Raw genomic sequence first — 20,082 nt, forward strand, 5'->3', positions numbered from 1 at the left:
GCCCGTGGGAGGGACTCATGTTGGAGAAAGTTTGTGGAGGACTGTCTCCTGTGAGAAGGGGACAACGATGGAGCAGGGAGAAGAAGTTCCAGAAGCTCCCCCCACCAAAGATGAAGAAAGTGGCAGAGCTGCCTGCACCCCCCATTCCCTGACCCTGTGCCACTGGGGGAGGAGGTAGAGATATCGGGAGCAGAGCTGAGCCCGGGAAGAAGGGAGGGGTGGGGGGAAGGTGTTCTCAAGATGTGGCAATGCTTCTCACTGTCCTACTCTGTTACATGTTGTTAGTGTCTGTAACAAATGTATGTTCTTTTTTTTCTTCCCCTAACGAGTCTGCCTTTTACTCGTGACCATAAAGGGGAATTTTTCCCCATCCCAGTCCTATCTCAAACCCCAAGCCTGGCTCCCTCTCCCTTCTTATTGCCAGAAGAGAAGGGAGAGAGAGTGGCTGCGTGGTGGTTGGCTGCCAACCAGGCTCAAACCACGACAATCTTCCCAGAAGATATCCAATATATTGGTTCAGTTCAACTGATCTCAGTCATCCAAAACCAAGACACGGTGGAGATGAGCTTGGCACTTTAGGCTTGCTTTAGACTCAGTGGGAAGCAATAAGCACCTTTAGACCACAGTCTTTTATTAATCTTAACCCTGCAGATGCTCAGACTTAGTCCCATCTGTATTGAATGAATCACAACCTAAAGGAATCCAAAATTTATTTCACCCAGTTTGCATATAATATTATTTCTTCAAGATATAGAAAATCTTTTTCATGCTGTCTTCTGCTGAAATCTTCCTTATTGAATCCCTAACTTAACTCAAGCCAGATTTCTTGAGGATTGAAATCTTTATTGTATGGTCTCTTTCCTTTTTTCTTTTTTTTTCTCTAAGTATCATGAATTCCATCATAATTTTCATCCAGGCTGGAACTTTCAATCAGTGCTTTTCCATCAGCACAAATGAAGCACAGAATCTCTGCTTTTGGGACTTGTAGGTCCAGGACTTCCATCTGTAGGGTTAGTTGACCACTCACTGCCAGGACAATTTTCTTAATGCGGACAGCAAGATGCTGCTGCTCCTTTGTCTACTTCTTTCCACCTACTCCCACCATGATCCACTGATCCTCCCATGGCAACTCTTACCTGACTGCTTTTGGCAGGAACAAAGAAGCCACGCACTTGTTTACACAAAGCAGAGCCCCATGGGGAACACTCAAGGGCACCTTTTTTCGGTCTGAACATAGCCTGGGATGGCCAAAGAGCAGCTGAACAAAGAAGCTGCCTTCCTAGGCATTCCCAGCCTCTGTGGTGCTTCTCACAAGCTTCTATCTACTGCATTCCATTTCCCAATCTACTGAGTTACAAGCTCTTTTGGCACAGACTTGTCCCTGCCCCCTCGTATGACAGGGATTTGCACTTCCACTCAGGAGCAGGGGTGCTGGAGGACCTGGTGGCTGCCAACCAGATGCTCTGCTCACCATCCACGGTTCCGTACCAATTGTCCCACAAGCTCTGAACCATCTACAGCCCCATCAGCCAAGTCAGCTCCTCTCCAAGGATCAGGGATTTGCTTTTCCCTTATCAGCGAAGACGCCTCTCCCAAGGGCCTGAGAAATTGCAAAGGATATACCGAGGTGACCACCAGCACACGGAGAAGGTAGGTAGCTACATCCTACCACCCTAGGCAATAGGCTAGTAAAATAAACCCGAGATTTACCTACCTTGGAGCTCCTCCTGGTGTCTTGTCATGGGAAATACAACATTAGCAGTTCCCCAGCTGCAAGGGCAGGGAAAACACAAAAGCCTCCGCAGAAAGAGAAAAGGAGGTGACTCCAAAAAACCACTCTTGCCAAATGCTCTCACTGCTCCCCAGTGTGACCTGGGAAGAGAAACAGCCTCCAAAAATCAGAAGTGGGAAGAGAGGAAGGAGATGAGAGTATCCCCACTCCTATAATGCAAAGTCAGAGCTGCAGAAATTACTGGGTAACTTTTTATAAGCAATCAAGCACCTTTCCAGAAGAAAAAGTTTGGTTCCTTTCTCTGTTAATGTGTTGGTAAGAAAACACCACCTACACCCTGAAAAAGGCAGCTGAGTACGCTTGGCCCATTGCTCCTGTCCAGGGGCTTTGTGGCACGGAGTCACCATGGTGGTGGCCATGCAGGAGCAGAGTGTGCTGGCTCAGATTCCCTCCCAGTCCCACAAAGCTCAGGACCAGAGCTGCATAATAAAACCACCGAGAGAGAACAACTCTGCCCATCTGTGTGTTTAACTCGCCTTCACAAAGCTTTGCAGTTTTACGAGCCGGGTGCTGGCCATAGGTCTGAGGTCACTCAGCACAAGTGCAATACATCCAAGCAGAGATCTTTAAGAGGCTGCAAACATGCAAAATCTCCTCTGAACCTGATAATTTGCTGCCACAGCTGTGTTGGATGAGGGGAGCTCAGGAATCAGGCTTTTACAATTCAACAGGTCTGTCTGCAGGAGAAAAATACCTTCCCTGCCTCCTCGTGCCATGAGATGCTACCAAAATATCTTAGCAACTGGGATGTGTAGCTCCAGGTGGGCAGAGGCCACATAACTGCGGCGGGACACGCAGGAGCTGCCCACATTTATTACCCACCCACCCCAAGGGCATTTCTGCAAGGGCCTGGTCCACTGAGACAAAGTCATGGAAGGATGTCTGAGCCCCATCCCTGAGCCCCAAGGGGCAGGCAGCTGCCTGAAGGCTTTCTGTAGCAGCAGAGAGTTGCATCCCCAGAAGTGGGAACAGTTTAAACCCAAGTGAGCAACAAGCCATGGGGGAAACAGTATTTAGATATTTTTATTATTCAAAAACATCTATGGCATTAAGGAACAAGGTCACATGAACCATGCAGGTGGCTGGAGATGGGCAAGGACAAAAGCAAACATCCCATGCTATTCAGGGTCTTCTCCAAAGCTTAGCCTCAAACTCAACAGGACCACAACAACAAAAAAGTTAGAAGAAATCCCAAACCTTCAACAGCTCTGGTATCACAAGCAGCCAAAATCAGTCTGACTGGAACTTACTGGTTTCTAGGAACAGCCTGTCTCCAAAAAGTAGTTACCTATGTATTCTCAGTAAGCAAGATGGTTCAACAAATCCCCCAAAAGCAAAGGAAGGCTTTTATGGTCTCAGTAGCTTGTGGTTACCTTCCGCTGGATGTAGGAAGATTCGCAGTGGCTCAGCCGGCAGGACATTCAAGGGAGACAGGTTGGCTTTGACCTTTCTTTTCTACAGAAGGTTTCCCCCTATTTGTGGTGCTCCCATTACATTTACACAAGCACAACCCCAGACTGAAAACAGGAACAGCTGGAGACCAAACCCACCTGCTCCAGGGACATGTCCTCCTGGCAGCCCTGAGTATCCCAGGTCCTTCCCACCTGCTTTGGTTCAAAACTCCCAGCAGGGCTGTGAAATCTAGAAATCAAGCTGACCCATGGGTGATGGAGCAGGTCGGACTACATTTGCCCCCGCATCACCAGAAATTGTCTTCTACAAGGTGGGTAGTTAAAAAAAAAAAAAAAAAGAAAGGCTGGTCACAGCCAACAGGACAGTCATTGGGCATCTTTACTTGTGAGACAAGAAAATCTAGGCTACGTAATTGGGGAAAAAGGAAAAAAAAAAAAGGGGGATAGGAAATTAAAGTTTAACCAACAGTGGAGCTCCCATATTACTTCTTAACCACCACTGCTAATGAATGTTGGATTTCTAAATTCAGATTTTTTTATTCAAAGGCTGGAACTATTACCACCAAAGCTAAAAACAATACATGAAGAACATTGAAAATTTGCACCTAAGTTTTTTGTCTGCTTCTTGCAGAAACAAACCTCTTCCTGAATACTTCGTTTTGGAGGCAGAAACAGTAAGAAAGCTTCTAGAGCTCCTGGCTTTTTTGGTGCCAGCAATGCACAGCAAGGAAGGACTGTAAAGTGCAGAGACTTGAGCTCCCCCAAGTTCAACTCAGCCAGATGAAGTGTTCAGGAGAGAGTTGAAGGCAAACACAAAGAGTCTCCAGGCTGAGAGTCCATGAGAACTTGGGTTATTCTGTCCAGAGGCTCAGATTAAGAAGATAATGTCATCAGACACCATGATCTGGTTGTCATCTTGCATGTGGGCCAGCGCCACCCTCACTTCTGCCAGTGAGAAGGGCTCAGCGTTGTCACGGTTGATGGACTCCATCACGTTCTTCAGACCCACGGACTGGGCATGGGAAGATTTGAAGACCTCCAGGAGAGCAGCCTTGAACGCTTTCAACCTGGCCAGTGAAGGGGAGAATTAATCACTCTTGGAGACATGCCCCCCAACCCCCTCCCCTTCCTCCCCAGCCCAGGATGCCTCAACCTTTCCCCATTCCAGAAGCGGCATCCAGCAGGAAAGCTGAAACTGGAGCTGGGATCACCCACCACAGATGCATCTCCAACATTGGACAACAGCTTGGACCCACCAGGCTGGGGTGGGAAACAGAGGGAGAGATGCCTTCTCCAGCTCCCACTCACCTTGGCTCAGCCAACTCCAGTTTTTTTGCTTCGCCAGCAGCCGAGGCTTCGGGTGTCTTTGGAGTGTGTGCCTGGACTGGAGCAGAAGGAAGAGTTACCTTGAGCCTCCCAAGTGTCCAAACACCCAGAGAGCAGAAGGCCTTGGCTTTAGGATAGGGTGAAAAATGCCAAACTCCCTCCCAATTTTGTTACTTCTGCAGCAGTTTGGAAGTGGACATTAAAAAAAAAAAATCAGCAATACTAACTCTACTGTCCCACACAGCCATGAAGAGTTTAAAAAAAAGAATTCATCTTGATTCATGGGGCTGGATGGTGTCACACCACACCAGGGACCCTGAGTCACCCCCCAAGGCATCGCTGCTCCCCAGGGTGTGCAGACTCATCAGGGCAGAAGGCAGCAGCACCCTTGGGAGCCCAGTGCCACCAAAACCCCAGGGACTCACCCTCTGGCATCTCCTCCTCGGCGTCACTGAAGTCATACGGGTCATAGGAGTCCCCCTCGCCTCCTGTGCGTGCCTTCTTTCTCCTGGGTGGGGGGAAGAAGAGGTCACTCCTGCTCCAGCCAAACCACAGGCCTCCTCCCCTCAAATTCTGAGATCCTGGAGACATCTGGCCAAGACCATGCAGGGTACCTGTGGCTCACAGGTAAGCCACCCTCCAGCCACAAACCCCTGGCACGGGACCCAAGCTGGCACCAGCCCCGAAGATCACAGAATGGTTTGGGTAGGATCATCTAGTCCAACACCCCTGTCATGGGCAGGGTCATTTTTTCCTAGATCAGGTTGCTCAAAGCCCCGTCCAACCTGGCCTTGAACATTTCCAAGGAGGGAACATCCATAGCTTCTCTGTGTCTCACCACCCTCATCATTTACTTCCCCAAGGCCAGCACTGCCTGCCGTGAGCTCAGGAAAGGCCAGTGCCCCTTGCATGACATCTCAGCCCCCTCTGCTCCAGCTCCTACCTCCTCATCCTGCCCTCCTCCTTGGGCTGTGACTCCTCATCCTCCTCCTTCTCAGTCTCCGAGTCATCCTCCGCCTGCTTTCTGCGCTTCTTCTTTTCCAACACCTGTGTGGCAAAGACAGGACGGACTCTGACCCCTTTTCCTCTCAAGCTGCCTTTAGGGGACCAATCCAAAGGGATCCAAGATCCCACCACAGTGGCCTCATCCCACATTATCAACAGGAAAGGACCCCACCAGCAGCCCAGGGTGCTTAGCCCGCACCAAACCCAACCCTTCCAATAATAATATTAGGACCCCCCCAGAAGCCACAGGACACCTTCCCCCCACACACCTTTTTGAAGTAGGCGAACTGCACCAGCTCCAAAGCTGCCTCAGCATCCTGCAGGTCAACAGTCTTGTTCATCCTGGCCTTGGCGTGGGCCGTGGAGAGGCGGATCAGGGTCTCCAGGGTACGGGCTGTGACAGGAGAGGTCTGGGGGGACAGAGGGAGGTGTCTCTGCGAGGGCTGACCCTCATCACAGCATCCCACCTCCCCAAGAGGTGTCACATCCAGGGTAGAAGACACACATGAGGAGAATGGGGAGCCTGTGCCTCAGTTTCCCTCCTCCTGTCCCAGGAGGGAGCTGCTCTCCCAGGGCTTACCCTGGCAATGTCAGAGTTCATCTGGCTCTGGCTGCGCAGGCGGGAGTACTCCTCTGCTATGTAGGTTGCTGACTCCTGGGTCAAGACGGGCTTAATCATCTTTGCTACGTGGATGTACTTCCTCATGAACTCCATGCTGACGATCTTCTCCCTGCAGGGAATCCATGCACACCCGTGACCTCCAAGGTGGGGACGGACAAAGGGTGTTTGCAGAAGTGGGCTTCCCACTTTTTATTCTTTGTGGGCATCCAGGCACACAGAGAATTCAGCTCCAGGACATGTTCCCCCCTGCAGCTAGTATGAGAGGTACCAAGTACCGTCCCATGGACCATCTAGAGCATCACTGGCACCAGCCATCAGCCACTGCCTGGATATTCAAGCCAAACCCATCAACTCGCAGCACTGGAAACCCCTGGAGAGCTCCAGGGGATGTGGGATGAAGGACTTACTTGCGGCGGTTGGGCCCATGCAGGAGGTCATCATGTTTCTCATACACTTGGAGATCCTGTTCCTCCTCCTGCATGAAGTCAGGGTCCTCCGTAGCCAGGATCTCCACGGCACTGCCCAGGGGCATGGCTGGAGAGGGAATAGTCACAAAAAAATACTCTTTTAGCCTCTGGATCAACATCCAAAAGCAGTCTTCAACAAAGCCAGGGATGCTGAACCCAAAGAGCTGCCACCAAAGGGTGACAACCCACCAAGGGAGGACAGGACTGAGCAGCAGGAGGTTGCAGTTAAGAGTGACTCACCATCCCCGTCCTGCTCGTTGGGTTTGCGGTAGCGGTGCATCCGCAGGACGTGGTCCGAGATCTCCCTGTCCTGCTTGGGGTCCATCTGGTCCAGCACGATGAAGAGCAGGTCAAAGCGGGAGAGCAAGGAGTCCTGCAAGCCGATGTTCTCCATGGGTGTCTTGTACTGGTCGTACTGCAAGAGGACAATATAAGAGGTTACAGGAGACCCTCATGGGCCAGGCTTGGCTGCCAGGGAGGCTGGGAGGACCACCTCAGGCCAGGCCATGAAGGAAGGATGTCCAGGCAGGCAGACACCACACTAAACCCAGCCTACTGCCACAGTAAGGCCTATTTTCCTCTATCCTGGAAGGCAGACGTAGCTCTCATTTGCAAGGAAAACATGTATTTTTTTATGGTCCCAGATCAAACACCAAGACTTAGGCTGGTCACTTGGATAATGGTCTACTGGGCCGCCCCAAGACACCCAGACAGAACCAAGCCAGGGTGGAAAATCCCACGAGCCCCGCTCTCCTGCAGGAGGGCCACGAGCAGCAACAGAGACCAAACCAACCAGGTCTTCACTGCCTCATGGATCCTGGGTCCCAGCAAGAACCAAGTCACTGGTTTGGGAGGAGCTCTGGGGTTTTACCAACCGCCTCCTAGCATCCTTCCCCGCGGAAGGGATCGGGAAAACATCAGCACTCACCCGGCCGTAGACAGGGTTGGCCGCCGCCAGGACGCTGCAGCGGGAGTTGAGGCGGGCGTGGATGCCGGCCTTGGCGATGGTGACGCGGCCCTGCTCCATCACCTCGTGGATGGCCGTGCGGTCAATGTCGGACATCTTGTCAAACTCATCGATGCACACCACCCCTCGGTCAGCCAACACCATGGCTCCTGCTTCCAGGCGCCGTTCGCCTGGGATGGGGTGGCGGCGGGGAAAAAGAAAAAAGACAAAAAAAAAAAAAAAAAAAAGACAAAAAAAAAAAAAAAGGTGTCAACCACCATTCAGCAGCCCCACGCATCTCCTGCCCTGCCATCTCCCCATCCCCCTCCTGCCATCTCCCCATCCCCCTCCTGCCATCTCCCCATCCCCCTCCTGCCATCTCCCCATCCCCCTCCTGCCATCTCCCCATCCCCCTCCTGCCATCTCCCCATCCCCCTCCTGCCATCTCCCCATCCCCCTCCTGCCATCTCCCCATCCCCCTCCTGCCATCTCCCCATCCCCCTCCTGCCATCTCCCCATCCCCCTCCTGCCATCTCCCCATCCCCCTCCTGCCATCTCCCCATCCCCCTCCTGCCATCTCCCCATCCCCCTCCTGCCATCTCCCCATCCCCCTCCTGCCATCTCCCCATCCCCCTCCTGCCATCTCCCCATCCCCCTCCTGCCATCTCCCCATCCCCCTCCTGCCATCTCCCCATCCCCCTCCTGCCATCTCCCCATCCCCCTCCACCACAGCACCACCCCTGTGACCAGGCTAAGCCTCGAAGGGCAGCAGCACCCTTCAGGGTTGCCCATCTCCTATCCAACTTGACAGCAGGAGGACACTTAGGATGAGGAACAAGCCCATGAGGAAGACAAGATCCAGGCTGCTGCGAGCCAAGTAGGAGAGGAGCGGAGAAGACCACCACCTAACAGAGGTGGAGAAAATACCCCTAAACATCAGTATCGTTGCCATAAAGCTTCTGAATGGAACAAGTCTTGCAAGTGTCACTGTAGAACAAGCAGCAGCCCTGGATCTTGCAGAGACCCTCCCAGGTGTTGACAAGCATCCCTCTGACAGCTCCCACTGGGAACCAGCCCACTTCTCACCAGTCTCTTGGTCCGTGGTGACAGCAGCAGTCAAGCCAACGCCAGAGGAGCCTCTGCCAGTGGTGGGGATGGCGCGGGGCGCGGTGCTGAGCACATACCTCAGCAGCTGAGACTTGGCAACAGAAGGGTCTCCTGCAACAGAGAAGCCCACCTTTAGGAACAGCACACCACCTGGAACCGTGTCCAGTTTGGGGCTCCTTGGTGTGGGGGTGTGGGGAAAGGGGACAGAAAAATCAGGTGATCAGATGATCTCGCCTTCCTTTGTGACCCGATGGGAGGAAAGAGAGAAGATGGAGATAGAGTGGAGAGGTGCATGGTGATGGGACCAGAGGCAATGGGGACAACTTGGAAGACAGGAAAACCCAACTGGATGGTAGAAAAGAAACCTTGAGGGTGGTCAAACACCAGGATAGTGGCCCACAGAGGCCATGGGATCCCATCCGTGGAGTTGTTCAAAAACAACCATTTAAGTCCCAAAGCAATCTGATCTACCACTGACACTGGATCTACCCCACAAACACACTTGGACCAGAGGCCTCCAGAAGACCCATCTAACCTTAATTACTCTGTGAAACTAAGCCCAGAAAAACGCTCCTTCATCTCACCCCCTGACAACACCAACCGAGGGTGTCTCTGCTTAGCCTTTCCAGACCTATCAGCAAGATGTTGATGTCTCCTCGAATGCGGCTCCCGTTCTCCAGGACCTTCTCCACACCTCCGAGCAGCATGCAGAGAATGGCCTTCTTGATGTATTCATGGCCATGGATGCTGGGAGCCAAGGATTTTGCCAGCTGATCAAAGATATCCTAAGGCAAAAGAGGAAAAGCACAGCCCATCAGATGGACTATAGCAAATAAGAACAAGGAGCAATGCTCCACAAGTCCATTTCAGCACTAAAAAGGAGCTTATTCCTACCACAGAATCACATGGATGAAAATTACTTAGAAAGGAAAAGACCATTTGCCAGAATTTTCTTTGAATGGGGCTCTGAAGTTCTAGACCACCTTGTCATGGTCACCCAAACGAACACTGGAAGCAGCAAGACCTGTGAAAGCATGGCTTTCTATTTTCCATGCTATTAAGCAAAGGTCTGAGCATAAGACCAGGCTGGGACAGACCCCCCCAACTCATTCTGGTTTTGGATTTGGAGAAGAGGGAGGCATTTCTCCTACAGAGGAAATTCTCTGGCAACCATCTGGCAGGGTCAAGACACACACAGCACAGACAGATCTCTGCTCAACAGCCATGCACAGCAGAGCTGCCAGAAGGCAGGAAGGATACTCTGCTAGCAGTACAGAAACAGCAATTAAAAAAAAAAAAAAAAAAAAAACCACACAACACAACAGGACCTAATCAAAACCTAAGCAGAAAATGCAAAGAAAGTGAATAGAAAATCCAGCAACACTGACAAGAGGGTTGAAGATTTACCTGCAACCCAACAAGATGCCCCCCTTAGCCACATGCCAAGCCTTAAAGCTGCTCTAGCTGAAACCTCAAGATCCGATACAAGCCTGACTTCTGGATGTAAGATTTAAATACCTTGGAGCGACTCCTGCTGAATCTCTTGATCTTGGCCACATCAGCAGCAGAGTAGAGGGGCCGGACATCTTTGCTCATCTGCTTCACATGGCAGGCAATGAGGATAGTCCTGGAGAAGGGACACAGCCACGATCAGGTCTGCAAAGCCCACAGAGCCTACGGGTCACAGCAACAACTCAGGAAAAACTTCCACAGGGTCATGGTTGGCTCTAGGAAGTCCTGGATGGAGCTGGAAAGCTTCAGGAGCTGTAGCCCTCTCTATCTAACTGCACTGGGCCATCAGTGATCTTTAGGAGCATCCAACACCCTCTGTGCACAGCTGAAGCTCACGGCTACACACTGATGCCAAGGAGCAAGGTGCAAACCACTTGCAAGTGATTTAGGCCAATGTTTGACCCAGCTGTGACGGCCACCTGCCTGCCCCAGATCTCATCTTCCAGGGACATGACCCAACTAAAAAGGATGGGAGGGCTGAAGTCAAGACAAAAAAAGAAGGCTCACCTGAAAGTCCCTGAGGTGTAACCCCCCTTCTTTCCTGGCAGGCAGCGGTACGTCCCCACCACCTGGATGCGGTCCCCAGGCTTCACGTTGTCCACCAGGTCATCATCCAGGATGACATCCACTGAGCGTGGCAGCTGCCCTGCTGGTGCCTTCTCGGGCATCTCCTGGATGGTGATGGTCTGATGGTCCTTGTAGACCGAGAGGCCAAACTCTGTCTCCAGGGGATTATTCTCTTCATCCTAGAGGAGGAACACCAGTAAAAAGACTAGTGTGATTTTTCAGGAGCACTGGGAGAAGAGGTGGGTCAGCTGAGCAGCAAGAAGACAGGCTGCATCACCCAACATACACAAGACTGCTGGAAAAGGTTGCTTTATCAGGTTCCTCAGCTCCACAGCCCCCCCAGTCTAAAGCTGCCAACACCCATCACTGCGGGAACATTAGGTCTCTCCAAGCCCTGTCCCTACTGCAGGCAGTGGTGACGCACCAACCATGCAGCAGGCTGTGTGCACAATGGGGATAAATGTTCATCCAGTCCCAAAATATGGGGCAAACCCTCTACCCAAGGGAGCATACACCCTCCAGGACAGCACAGGCATGCCCAGGCTGACCCAGGTCCCAGGAGCAACAAGACTGGCTGACAACCCCTCAAAAAAACATGCTACAGCAGAACTGAGATCATAACCAACATCTGAACTAGCAGGTCTGGTGGCCTTGTGTCCAACAGAGACCTTCTTCACGTGTTCCTGGTAGCTCTCTGGGACATTCACACATGCAATGTGTCTTCTTTCTACTCCACAAGCTATGTCGGCAGAGGGAGAAGGGATGCACAGGGATTTGAGCCCTGGGCTTGGAGCTGGCGTGTTCTCCCCAGAGGAACCTGATGATGATTCCCACAAGGCTACTTCACCTCACCTTTGTAGGGTAGACAGAGCTGGATGGGAAAGCATCCAGGGAAGTCATGTCTGTGTATCGGCGCTCAATAGTCTTCTTGGTAGCTGGGCAATAATGGACGCTCCGGACAATCTTTGGACGAACCAGAGAACCTGAGGTTGGAAGAAAGAGGAGTTAGGGACAGAGATCTCCCACCCATCTGTTAGCAGACAGTTCCCAACAGCATCTCCAATGCTAAACTGCACTTGGGACGCAACCCCCTGTAAACCACAACAAGGGTTTGCTGAGCTCACAGACCATCCCAACACTCGAGACCTTCTGCCAAGCCCCCTGTTCCCTTTGCCCAGTTTGCCAGGATATTCCACGGCTCCTGGTGGGACTCCAGCCCCTCTGCAGCAAACACCCAGACCCATTATCCCCAAAGCCCCTGGGTCTTCCCCTAATCTCACATTTTGTCACGATGCCCTCCACACAGACAATACAGCTGAGGAAACAGGCCGACAGCGTCCGCGGTGACACGTGCTTGGAGCCGAAGCTGCCCTCCAGCCCGATGTAGAAGTCCTCGTACTGCTTGGCGTAGATGGCATCGACAGAGGCAACGAAATCCTTCAGGGCACGCTGGAAGGCGATCAGCTCCTCAAAGGCATTGGTCAAGAGCCTGCAACGATGTGGACCCATCAGCCCGTTCTGCCCTCCTCCTCCTCCTCAACACTTCTCCCATGCCTCCATGTGCTCCATGAGTTTACTAGGAGCAAGAAGGAAAAAAAAAAACACCCAAAGTCCATCGTAGCTATGTGTCAGGTCCACTGCTACCAACAGCCAGGTGCTGAACAAAGCCAATCACATCTCAAAAAAAAAAAAAAAAAATCTCACACGTGCCTGAGCAGATAGGCAAGCCTGGTCTAAAATATCCCCAAGCATCCTAAAAAAGGGAAATTATTTATACTGTGCAATTAACCCCAACTTGCTTCAAAAGGTTTTCGCCAAATCAAGAGTGTGCAAGGTCCTGCACATGGGTCAGGGCAATCCCAAACACAAATCCAGGTTGGGCAAGGAGCAGATTGAGAGCAGCCCTGCAGAGAGGGACTTGGGGGTATTAGCGGATGGAAAACTAAGCCAGCAATGTGTGCCCACAGCCCAGAACCCACCCGTGCCCTGGGCTGCAGGCAGAGCAGGGGGGGCAGCAGGGCCAGGGAGGGGATTCTCCCCCTCTGCTCCGCTCTGGGGAGACCCCCCTGCAGTGCTGGGGCCAGCTCGGGGGCCCCCAACAGCAGAAGGACACGGAGCTGCTCGAGCGGGGCCAGAGGAGGCCACGAAGATGCTGGGGGGGCTGGAGCAGCTCCCCTGGGGGGCCGGGCTGAGAGAGTTGGGGGGGTTCAGCCTGGAGAAGAGAAGGCTCCGGGGAGCCCTTCGAGCGGCCTCCCAGGGCTTAAAGGGGGGACAGGAGAGGGGGGGAGGGACTCTGGATCAGGGGGTGGGGGTAGGAGGAGGGGTGATGGGTTTAAACTGAAAAAGGGCAGATTTGCATTAGATGTAAGGCAGAAATCCTTCCCTGTGCGGGGGGTGAGGCGCTGGCCCAGGGTGCCCAGAGCAGCTGTGGCTGCCCCCTCCCTGGAAGGGTTCAAGGCCAGGTTGGACGGGGCTGGGAGCCCCCTGGGCTGGGGGAAGGGGGACCCTGCCCGGGGCAGGGGGGGTTGGCACCAGGTGATCTTTAAGGTCCCTTCCAACCCAAACCAGTCTGTGATTCTGTGACTGCAAGGGATGGGTGCCATGGGGGAAGAGAACCGGTCAAACTTTTACATGAGACCTGGAGCACAGGACAAGGTTTGGCCCTTCCTTGCCCCAAAAGACCCACAAAACCAGGGCTGGACCCTCAAGATCCCACCTAGGGCAGGGTGCCAGAGGGAACCCCACCACCCCACACCCACCGGCTGGCCCTTTTCTCGTTCTTCCGCCGCAGGTCGTTGATGCTGACGAGGAGGCGGTACTGGTTGTCGCTGATCATGTCCCGGACTTTGCTGTGGTAAATCCCTTGGTCTTCCTGAAAGAAAAGGTGGGAGAAAAAAATTAAAAAAAAAAAACAAAAAAACAAAAACACACACACAACAAAAAATAAAAATAAAAAAAAATAAAAAAAATAAAATACAGAACTCCCTTTGCATGACCACCTCTCTGAGACATACCCACCCATGAACCGGCTCCCGCAGAGCTCAGCTCCCTTTAGCCCCACCGACCAAGTTGGGGAGGGGGGCACAGGAACCAGGCTCCCCCCAGTCTCTAGGGGCGGGGGGGGAGGGGTGGCGGCGGGGGGGGGGGGGGGTGGCGGCGGGGGGGGGGGGGGGGGGTGGCGGCGGGGGGGGGGGGGGGGAGGGGGGGGAGTGGAGCTGCAGCACCCGAGTCCCCCGACCTCATCGTCCAGGAAATCGAGGTAATCGCGCTGCGCCTCCCGCAGCTCCGCGTCCTCCAGCCCGCCCGCCGGCACCGCCATGCTGCCTGCCGCTCGGGGGGGCCGCGCAAATCCCGCGGCTGCGTGGGGAAAAGGCGGAACGAGACCGAGAGAAACCCGCCAGGCCCCCGCGCTCCAGCCCGCTCCCGCTTGGCGCCAAAACCGAGCGCTTTTCCCGCCACCCAGCGGGAGCCCCGCCCACCCTCCCGCTTCTCATTGGGCAGCACCGCCCCGCGCCCGTGACGCGACGCAATGCCAGCCAATCGGCGAGGGGGGGAGGGGAGCGGGGGCGGGGACACGCCTTCCCCTGATCTCGCGTGGGGTGCGGCGGGGGGGGGGGTGGTTCCGTCCCGCATTTGAGCCTCAGCGCCTGGAAATCACCGACCGGCTGAAAAACAGAAACAAAACAAAACATTTTATTAAAAAAAAATAAACAAAACCAAACTATTTTTTTATTTTAATTTTTATTTTTCTGTTGCGTTTTGGGAGAGCTCCGTTTCCGGGTGGTTTGGCCCCAAAGGCTGGGGCGGCGCTTTTCCCTTTTCCGTGACCCGACGGGAGTGCAGGATTTTGGGGCTGAAGGCACAAAAGCCGCAAGTCCCGGGGCGCTGAAAGAAGAAAACGTAACCGGCTGCGCCCCTCTGTGCGGGGAAAGCGGCCGCTCCCCCCTTAAAAAATATATTTTCGGTATCCCTTGAAAATATTTATCTAAACTCAGTTTAAAAATATTAAAAATAATAAAAAGCTAGACAACGCTCTTTTGATCAGCGGGCACCCAGACTTGGCTGTGTCCCCTGGATGATGTTACAGCCAAAAAACCAGTTTTTCCAGAGTTGGTGGGAAATACCCACGCGGGGTCAGTTGGGTTGTTCAAACCGCAGAGGCACTAAAGTTCCCGCTGCCCCATCTGTAAGGGACTGAAGGAATCGGTGCCCTCAAATATTCCTCGACACAAAAAAACATCCAGGACAAGTCATGGCCTTTGTGATTAACGGAAGGAAGGGCGGGGGGCGTGGGAGGATGCAGGGTTCCGCTTCCTTGCTGCTGTAGTGCTAAATCCCTTAGACAAGCCTCAGAAAAGACTGATGAGCTAAAGGCTGGACAATTACCCAAGAAGAAAAAAACTGAGGGAAAAGTAAAGGTGGTGGGAGGGAACAAGACCACCTTGTCTCTCATGGAAATGAGTTCCCCGAATACCTGCCTCTCTTTGTAGGCTATGCTAATCAGCTGGTGAGATGAACTTATCTATGAATTTATATAGGCAACAGAAAACTTTGCTTGCATGTGCACCCACCACCCAAGATTTCCAGATCTGAGACAATGCTGAAACCTGGGGTGGTGACTGGACTTCTCTTTTTTTCTTTTTCTTTTTTTCTTTTTTCTTTTTTTCTTTTTCTTTTTTTCTTTTTTTTTTCTTTTTCTTTCTTTTTCTTTTTCTTTTTCTTTTTCTTCTTTTTCTTTTTCTTTTTCTTTTTTCTTTTTCTTTTTCTCTTTTTCTTTTTCTTTTTTTTCTTTTTCTTTTTCTTTTTCTTTTTCTTTTTCTTTTTTCTTTTTCTTTTTCTTTTTTTTTCTTTTTCTTTTTCTTTTTCTTTTTCTTTTTCTTTTTTCTTTTTCTTTTTCTTTTTCTTTTTCTTTTTCTTTTTCTTTTTCTTTTTTTTCTTTTCCTTTCCTTTCCTTTCCTTTCCTTTCCTTTCCTTTCCTTTCCTTTCCTTTCCTTTCCTTTCCTTTCCTTTCCTTTCCTTTCCTTTCCTTTCCTTTCCTTTCCTTTCCTTTCCTCTCCTTTCCTTTCCTTTCCTTTCCTTTCCTTTCCTTTCCTTTCCTTTCCTTTCCTTTCCTTTCCTTTCCTTTCCTTTCCTTTCCTTTCCTTTCCTTTCCTTTCCTTTCCTTTCCTTTCCTTTCCTTTCCTTTCCTTTCCTTTCCTTTCCTTTCCTTTCCTTTCCTTTCCTTTCCTTTCCTTTCCTTTCCTTTCCTTTCCTTTCCTTTCCTCCCTTCCCTTCCCATTTTCCTTTCCCTTTCACACAGATTTATCAATAAGAGACCTCACTGCTTACTGTCCTTTTCCAAATTTAAGTTGTTTCTATGGCAAGTAAAACATTTCAAACGGTCATTTGGTGTCATTTCACCTTAATTTAACTGAAGGGGATCTCAGAACCTTTACGACTGCCTGGTCTCCCACTCCAGGTGGGAACATCATCTCACCAGAGCCGAGTCGTGTTTCGGAAGAGGAGCAGGGAGCAGCCCCTGCCCTGGTTCCCCTTTTCTGCTGCTGTGCCTGGGCCAGATCCCTTCCCACAAATCAGTGGCAATGTTGCCGGTAATCATCGTGGCAGGTGTAGGATATATCTGTAGCCCTAGTCCTGGCTATTTGTCACGCTTTGGCAAGATTTTCCCATGTTCTGCATCAAAGTGAAAGTTCAGATTTTCCTTCTCAGGCGTTTGGGTCCTCCTCTAGAATAATTTGATGGAGTACTAAATTTGGCAGGTCAGGAGGAATGAAGGATCTGTTTTCTTTTTTTCTTTCCTTTTTTTTCTTTTTAATTTTTTCCTTTTTTTTTTCTGTTTTTTTTTTCTTTTTTCCTTCTTTTTTTTTTTTTTTTTTTTTTTTTTTTTCAAGTCTTCCAGGCTGTCCTGCTAGCTCCAGAGCTGCTCTCCACAGCCGGAACAGCCTCCCTGCCTCTGCACACTCAGCAAGACCCATTTCCCTTTACGTGCTCCTCAAACTCACTCCTTCCCCTAATTTTCTGGAGATTTCTCATTTTCATTGGAGCTGGAACAAGTGGGGGCAGCACGAGAAGGAGTGAACAGAGAAAGCCTTCGTTGTGCCCCTGCCACACTCACTGGGTCATAGCAAGATATTTAAGAGGGCACGTCAGCTGTGAAGATATAAACTGGCTGGAGGAATCACTCTGTGTAAGTCCCCAAAGGAAATATAATGTATCCTATATAAGTTGTCAGAACCTGACGCCTCTGAAACAGTTTTTTTTCTCCTTGCAGTAGAGAGACTATTAAATCCAGCAATGAACACAGACTGCATGCTTTATTGCAGAGAAAATATAGATGGAAAAAATAAAATATGGATGCAAAGCAACCCGGGAGTACAGCTGGCAGTGCATGGAGTGGTACCAAGGTGGGATTGAGAGGCGTATATCTAGATCGCACGTAGATCTCACCTACATTTCAGTGGTCAGAATGAATCCCAGCCCATAAAGACGTTGTAAATCGCTGCGGCGCTTCTCCTGCCAAGGACAGCAAGCTGTGTGTGAAGGGAGCTGGCAGGGACCCATCACTCCTGACCGCAAGGTAACAAGAGTTAGGGATAAAAATAGCCGCCCGTTGTTATTCACGACAGCGCCCTATAGCAACTGCTGCTGTGCTGTGCCTCTCGCCTGAATAATTAATTGGAGCAGGTCAGGCCAGAGAAGACAAAGGGATGAAGAGAGGATGGAGAATGTCGGGATAACAGAGGCGAGGCGGTTGCCTTCCCTGCCTTTTGGGAGTCCCTAGGATGCTGCCCAAAATCTCCCGGGATTCACCTCCCTGCCACGTTCCAGCGATTACAGGGTGGAGAGTGCAACGCGGGCTCACAGAGACATTTAGCAGCTCCTATCCGATGCAAAAAAAAAATAGGTATTAAGCAGCTAAATACATGGAGGAATGAGGCTGCAGAGCTCACAGAGAAACAGAAGAATCACGGGTGGGTGCATAAGTAATTTCCATGGGTGAACTGCACACAGGGGCTGGCCAGAATGCCAGGGTGCATCTTCTCCTCACCTCCTCACATCTCTGTACTTCAGCATCCACATGTGCACTTGGTTTCTGAGATCCCTTTATGGGTACCTCCGCGGTCCCTTCCATACTCTTTTCTTTCCCCTTAGTTTAACTGAAAGTCAATTTTCAAGCCACAACTCAAATTCCAAGTTGACATCTGTTAGCTTTCCTGTATGCTGAGCAACCTTGTCTCACCCAGAGAGAGCAGAGGAGAGGCTTGTGGCTCACTCACAGCTCAAAAAATGGGGGGAGAGTACCCCAAATGCAACGGAGTGTTACCTTACCATCAAGCAACACATTGGAGTTGAGGTTTCAAATATATTTGTAATAAAATAAAGGGATAATAACATGGAATGAAATGTTTTGAATGAAAAAAAAATCACTTTTTATAATTGAAACTATGTGGAGAAGCAAGACCACCTATGAGGTGTTTTTATCAGTGTAAATTTTAAGTTTTCCAAGGGATAAAAGGGTTTGTCCTTGCCGGTGTCTCCTGCAGCTGAAGTTGCAGGAGCTGAATCCAAACCAGGGAATTCACTCTTGCAAGAGGAAAGTCATCCTGATTCACCATTTCAGGACCACATGTGGAAGACATAATTTAATGCTGAAGGAATGCTTCTTAATCCTCTAATCTGACTTTTTTCTCTAACAGAGGATGGAGAGCTTCACCCAATCACATCTGCACCCTGCTCAGGCATTTCTGACATCATTTGCTTGAAGTATTTGCTATTCCCACGCACTCTGGTAAATCTTTAAACTTTTAAACTGATCTCTTTTTTTTTTTTTTTTTTCTAGTTGCAGAGAAGGAAAACATGGAAGACAACTACCAGTGCATATGAATGGAATTTCTTTACCTAAAAACACAGGGAGCTGCTGGTATCTCACCAGGAGAGCATGGTAAAGTGGGTAAGAAGTTAAGATTCTGACCTTCAGCCCATTGGGATGGATCGTAGCCACCTTCTTGCTTCCCAGAGCAGAAGCCTGGTGTATATGGGTCTGCTTCTCCTCCCAGATGCCACTAGCATGGTCTTAGCATGGAGACAGGAGCATAAAATCTTGTTGCAGTCCTGCTTCTAATGCACAGCCACCCCAGATCCCACGGGTGATTCATTCCCTTCTCCTCCTGTGCAGAAGGAAAATGCAGCAGTTAATAAAAGACCAAACCAAACCCACACAGGCCGTGCCTCCGAGCACAATGAAAAGTGAATTCCCCTGGCAAACGAAACCAGGGGAGTGGCTGAATCAGCAAAACTCCTGAGAGCGTGGCCGGGAGCGTGTCTGTGTAATGTGGCAACCCGGCCACGCTTCCAGGGAGGTCCGAAGGGCCCAGATATAGATTGCCTGAGGTTTGGTGCTGCTATTTTGGTCTGTTCATCTGCTCGCCTGAGTTCTGGCTGTTACTAAAGACAGTGGCAGCTGATGCCTTTTTGTTTTTTCCCCCCCTCATTTCCTCCACCCCCCCCCCCCAAGCCTGGAAATGACCCATCTCTATGCAAAGCATCATCGCTTCTGCATCGGGATCTCCAGGATCCGCTTTCAGCCACAGGGAAGGATCCACCAGTCACTTCAGCAAGTGAAGCTGGACTGGTTGAAATTCTCCATCCTCTGTTAGGGAAAAAATCAGACTAGAGGATTAAGAAGCGTTCCTTCAGCATTAAATTATGTCTTCCACATGTGGTCCTGAAATGGTGAGTCAGGATAACCTTCCTCTTGTGAGCGCAGATTCCCTGGTTGGGATTCAGCTCCTGCAACTGCGGCTTCAGGAGACACTGAGAAGGACAAACTCTTTTTATCCAGCTTTGGAAGATGGGAAGCTGCAGCAATTTGTGTAAACCACATTAGCAATCATCATCTGACTGTCATGATGGGCTCTCTGCTCCGCGCAAACCATGAAGAAGGAGGAAAGTCCTAACCCTGAATTGCCACATACCCCTTGTGCAACATAGGGGAAGTAGCTGAAGGTGGCAAAATTAACTGTATCAAGTGCTCCTCTGTGATTGCAGGGGCTGGACTTGGTAAGCCAGAGCTTCTGGGGCTGTTTTCTTCTGAATTGTTAGTTAAAGAAAGCATATAAGCAGGATTCAAAACAATTGCAAAAGATTCATGTAGCCCAGAACCCTGAAACTTGCCACAGTGTGTTATGACCAAGGAAGAAAAAAGAAACCCCTGCATAAAAGTTATGGATCACAAAGAATTTTCCCTGCTGAGCTGTGATAACTAGAGATTTTGTTTTGAAGCAAGAAGGTTTATATCCTCTCCAAAAATGTCATTTTTTTTTCTC

General features: G+C 50.7%; 1 protein-coding gene across 1 annotated transcript; it reads right to left on the reverse strand.

Moving 5' to 3' along the window:
- Positions 1-2,790: 2,790 nt before the first annotated feature.
- MCM3 (minichromosome maintenance complex component 3) lies at positions 2,791-14,195 on the reverse strand. Its single transcript, XM_042803613.1, has 17 exons — positions 13,995-14,195; positions 13,516-13,628; positions 12,037-12,245; positions 11,609-11,739; positions 10,697-10,935; positions 10,196-10,304; positions 9,309-9,462; positions 8,657-8,788; positions 7,553-7,761; positions 6,865-7,039; positions 6,565-6,691; positions 6,116-6,266; positions 5,805-5,945; positions 5,474-5,577; positions 4,956-5,038; positions 4,513-4,588; positions 2,791-4,271 (listed from the first exon to the last, which is right to left on the reverse strand). The coding sequence occupies exons 1-17, from the start codon at positions 14,073-14,075 to the stop codon at positions 4,073-4,075; spliced, it is 2,433 nt and encodes an 810-aa protein (XP_042659547.1). The 5' UTR covers positions 14,076-14,195; the 3' UTR covers positions 2,791-4,072.
- Positions 14,196-20,082: the final 5,887 nt, after the last annotated feature.

Source organism: Tyto alba, unplaced genomic scaffold, assembly GCF_018691265.1.
Source record: "Tyto alba isolate M040663 unplaced genomic scaffold, T.alba_DEE_v4.0 Super-Scaffold_40, whole genome shotgun sequence".
NCBI lineage: Eukaryota > Metazoa > Chordata > Aves > Strigiformes > Tytonidae > Tyto > Tyto alba.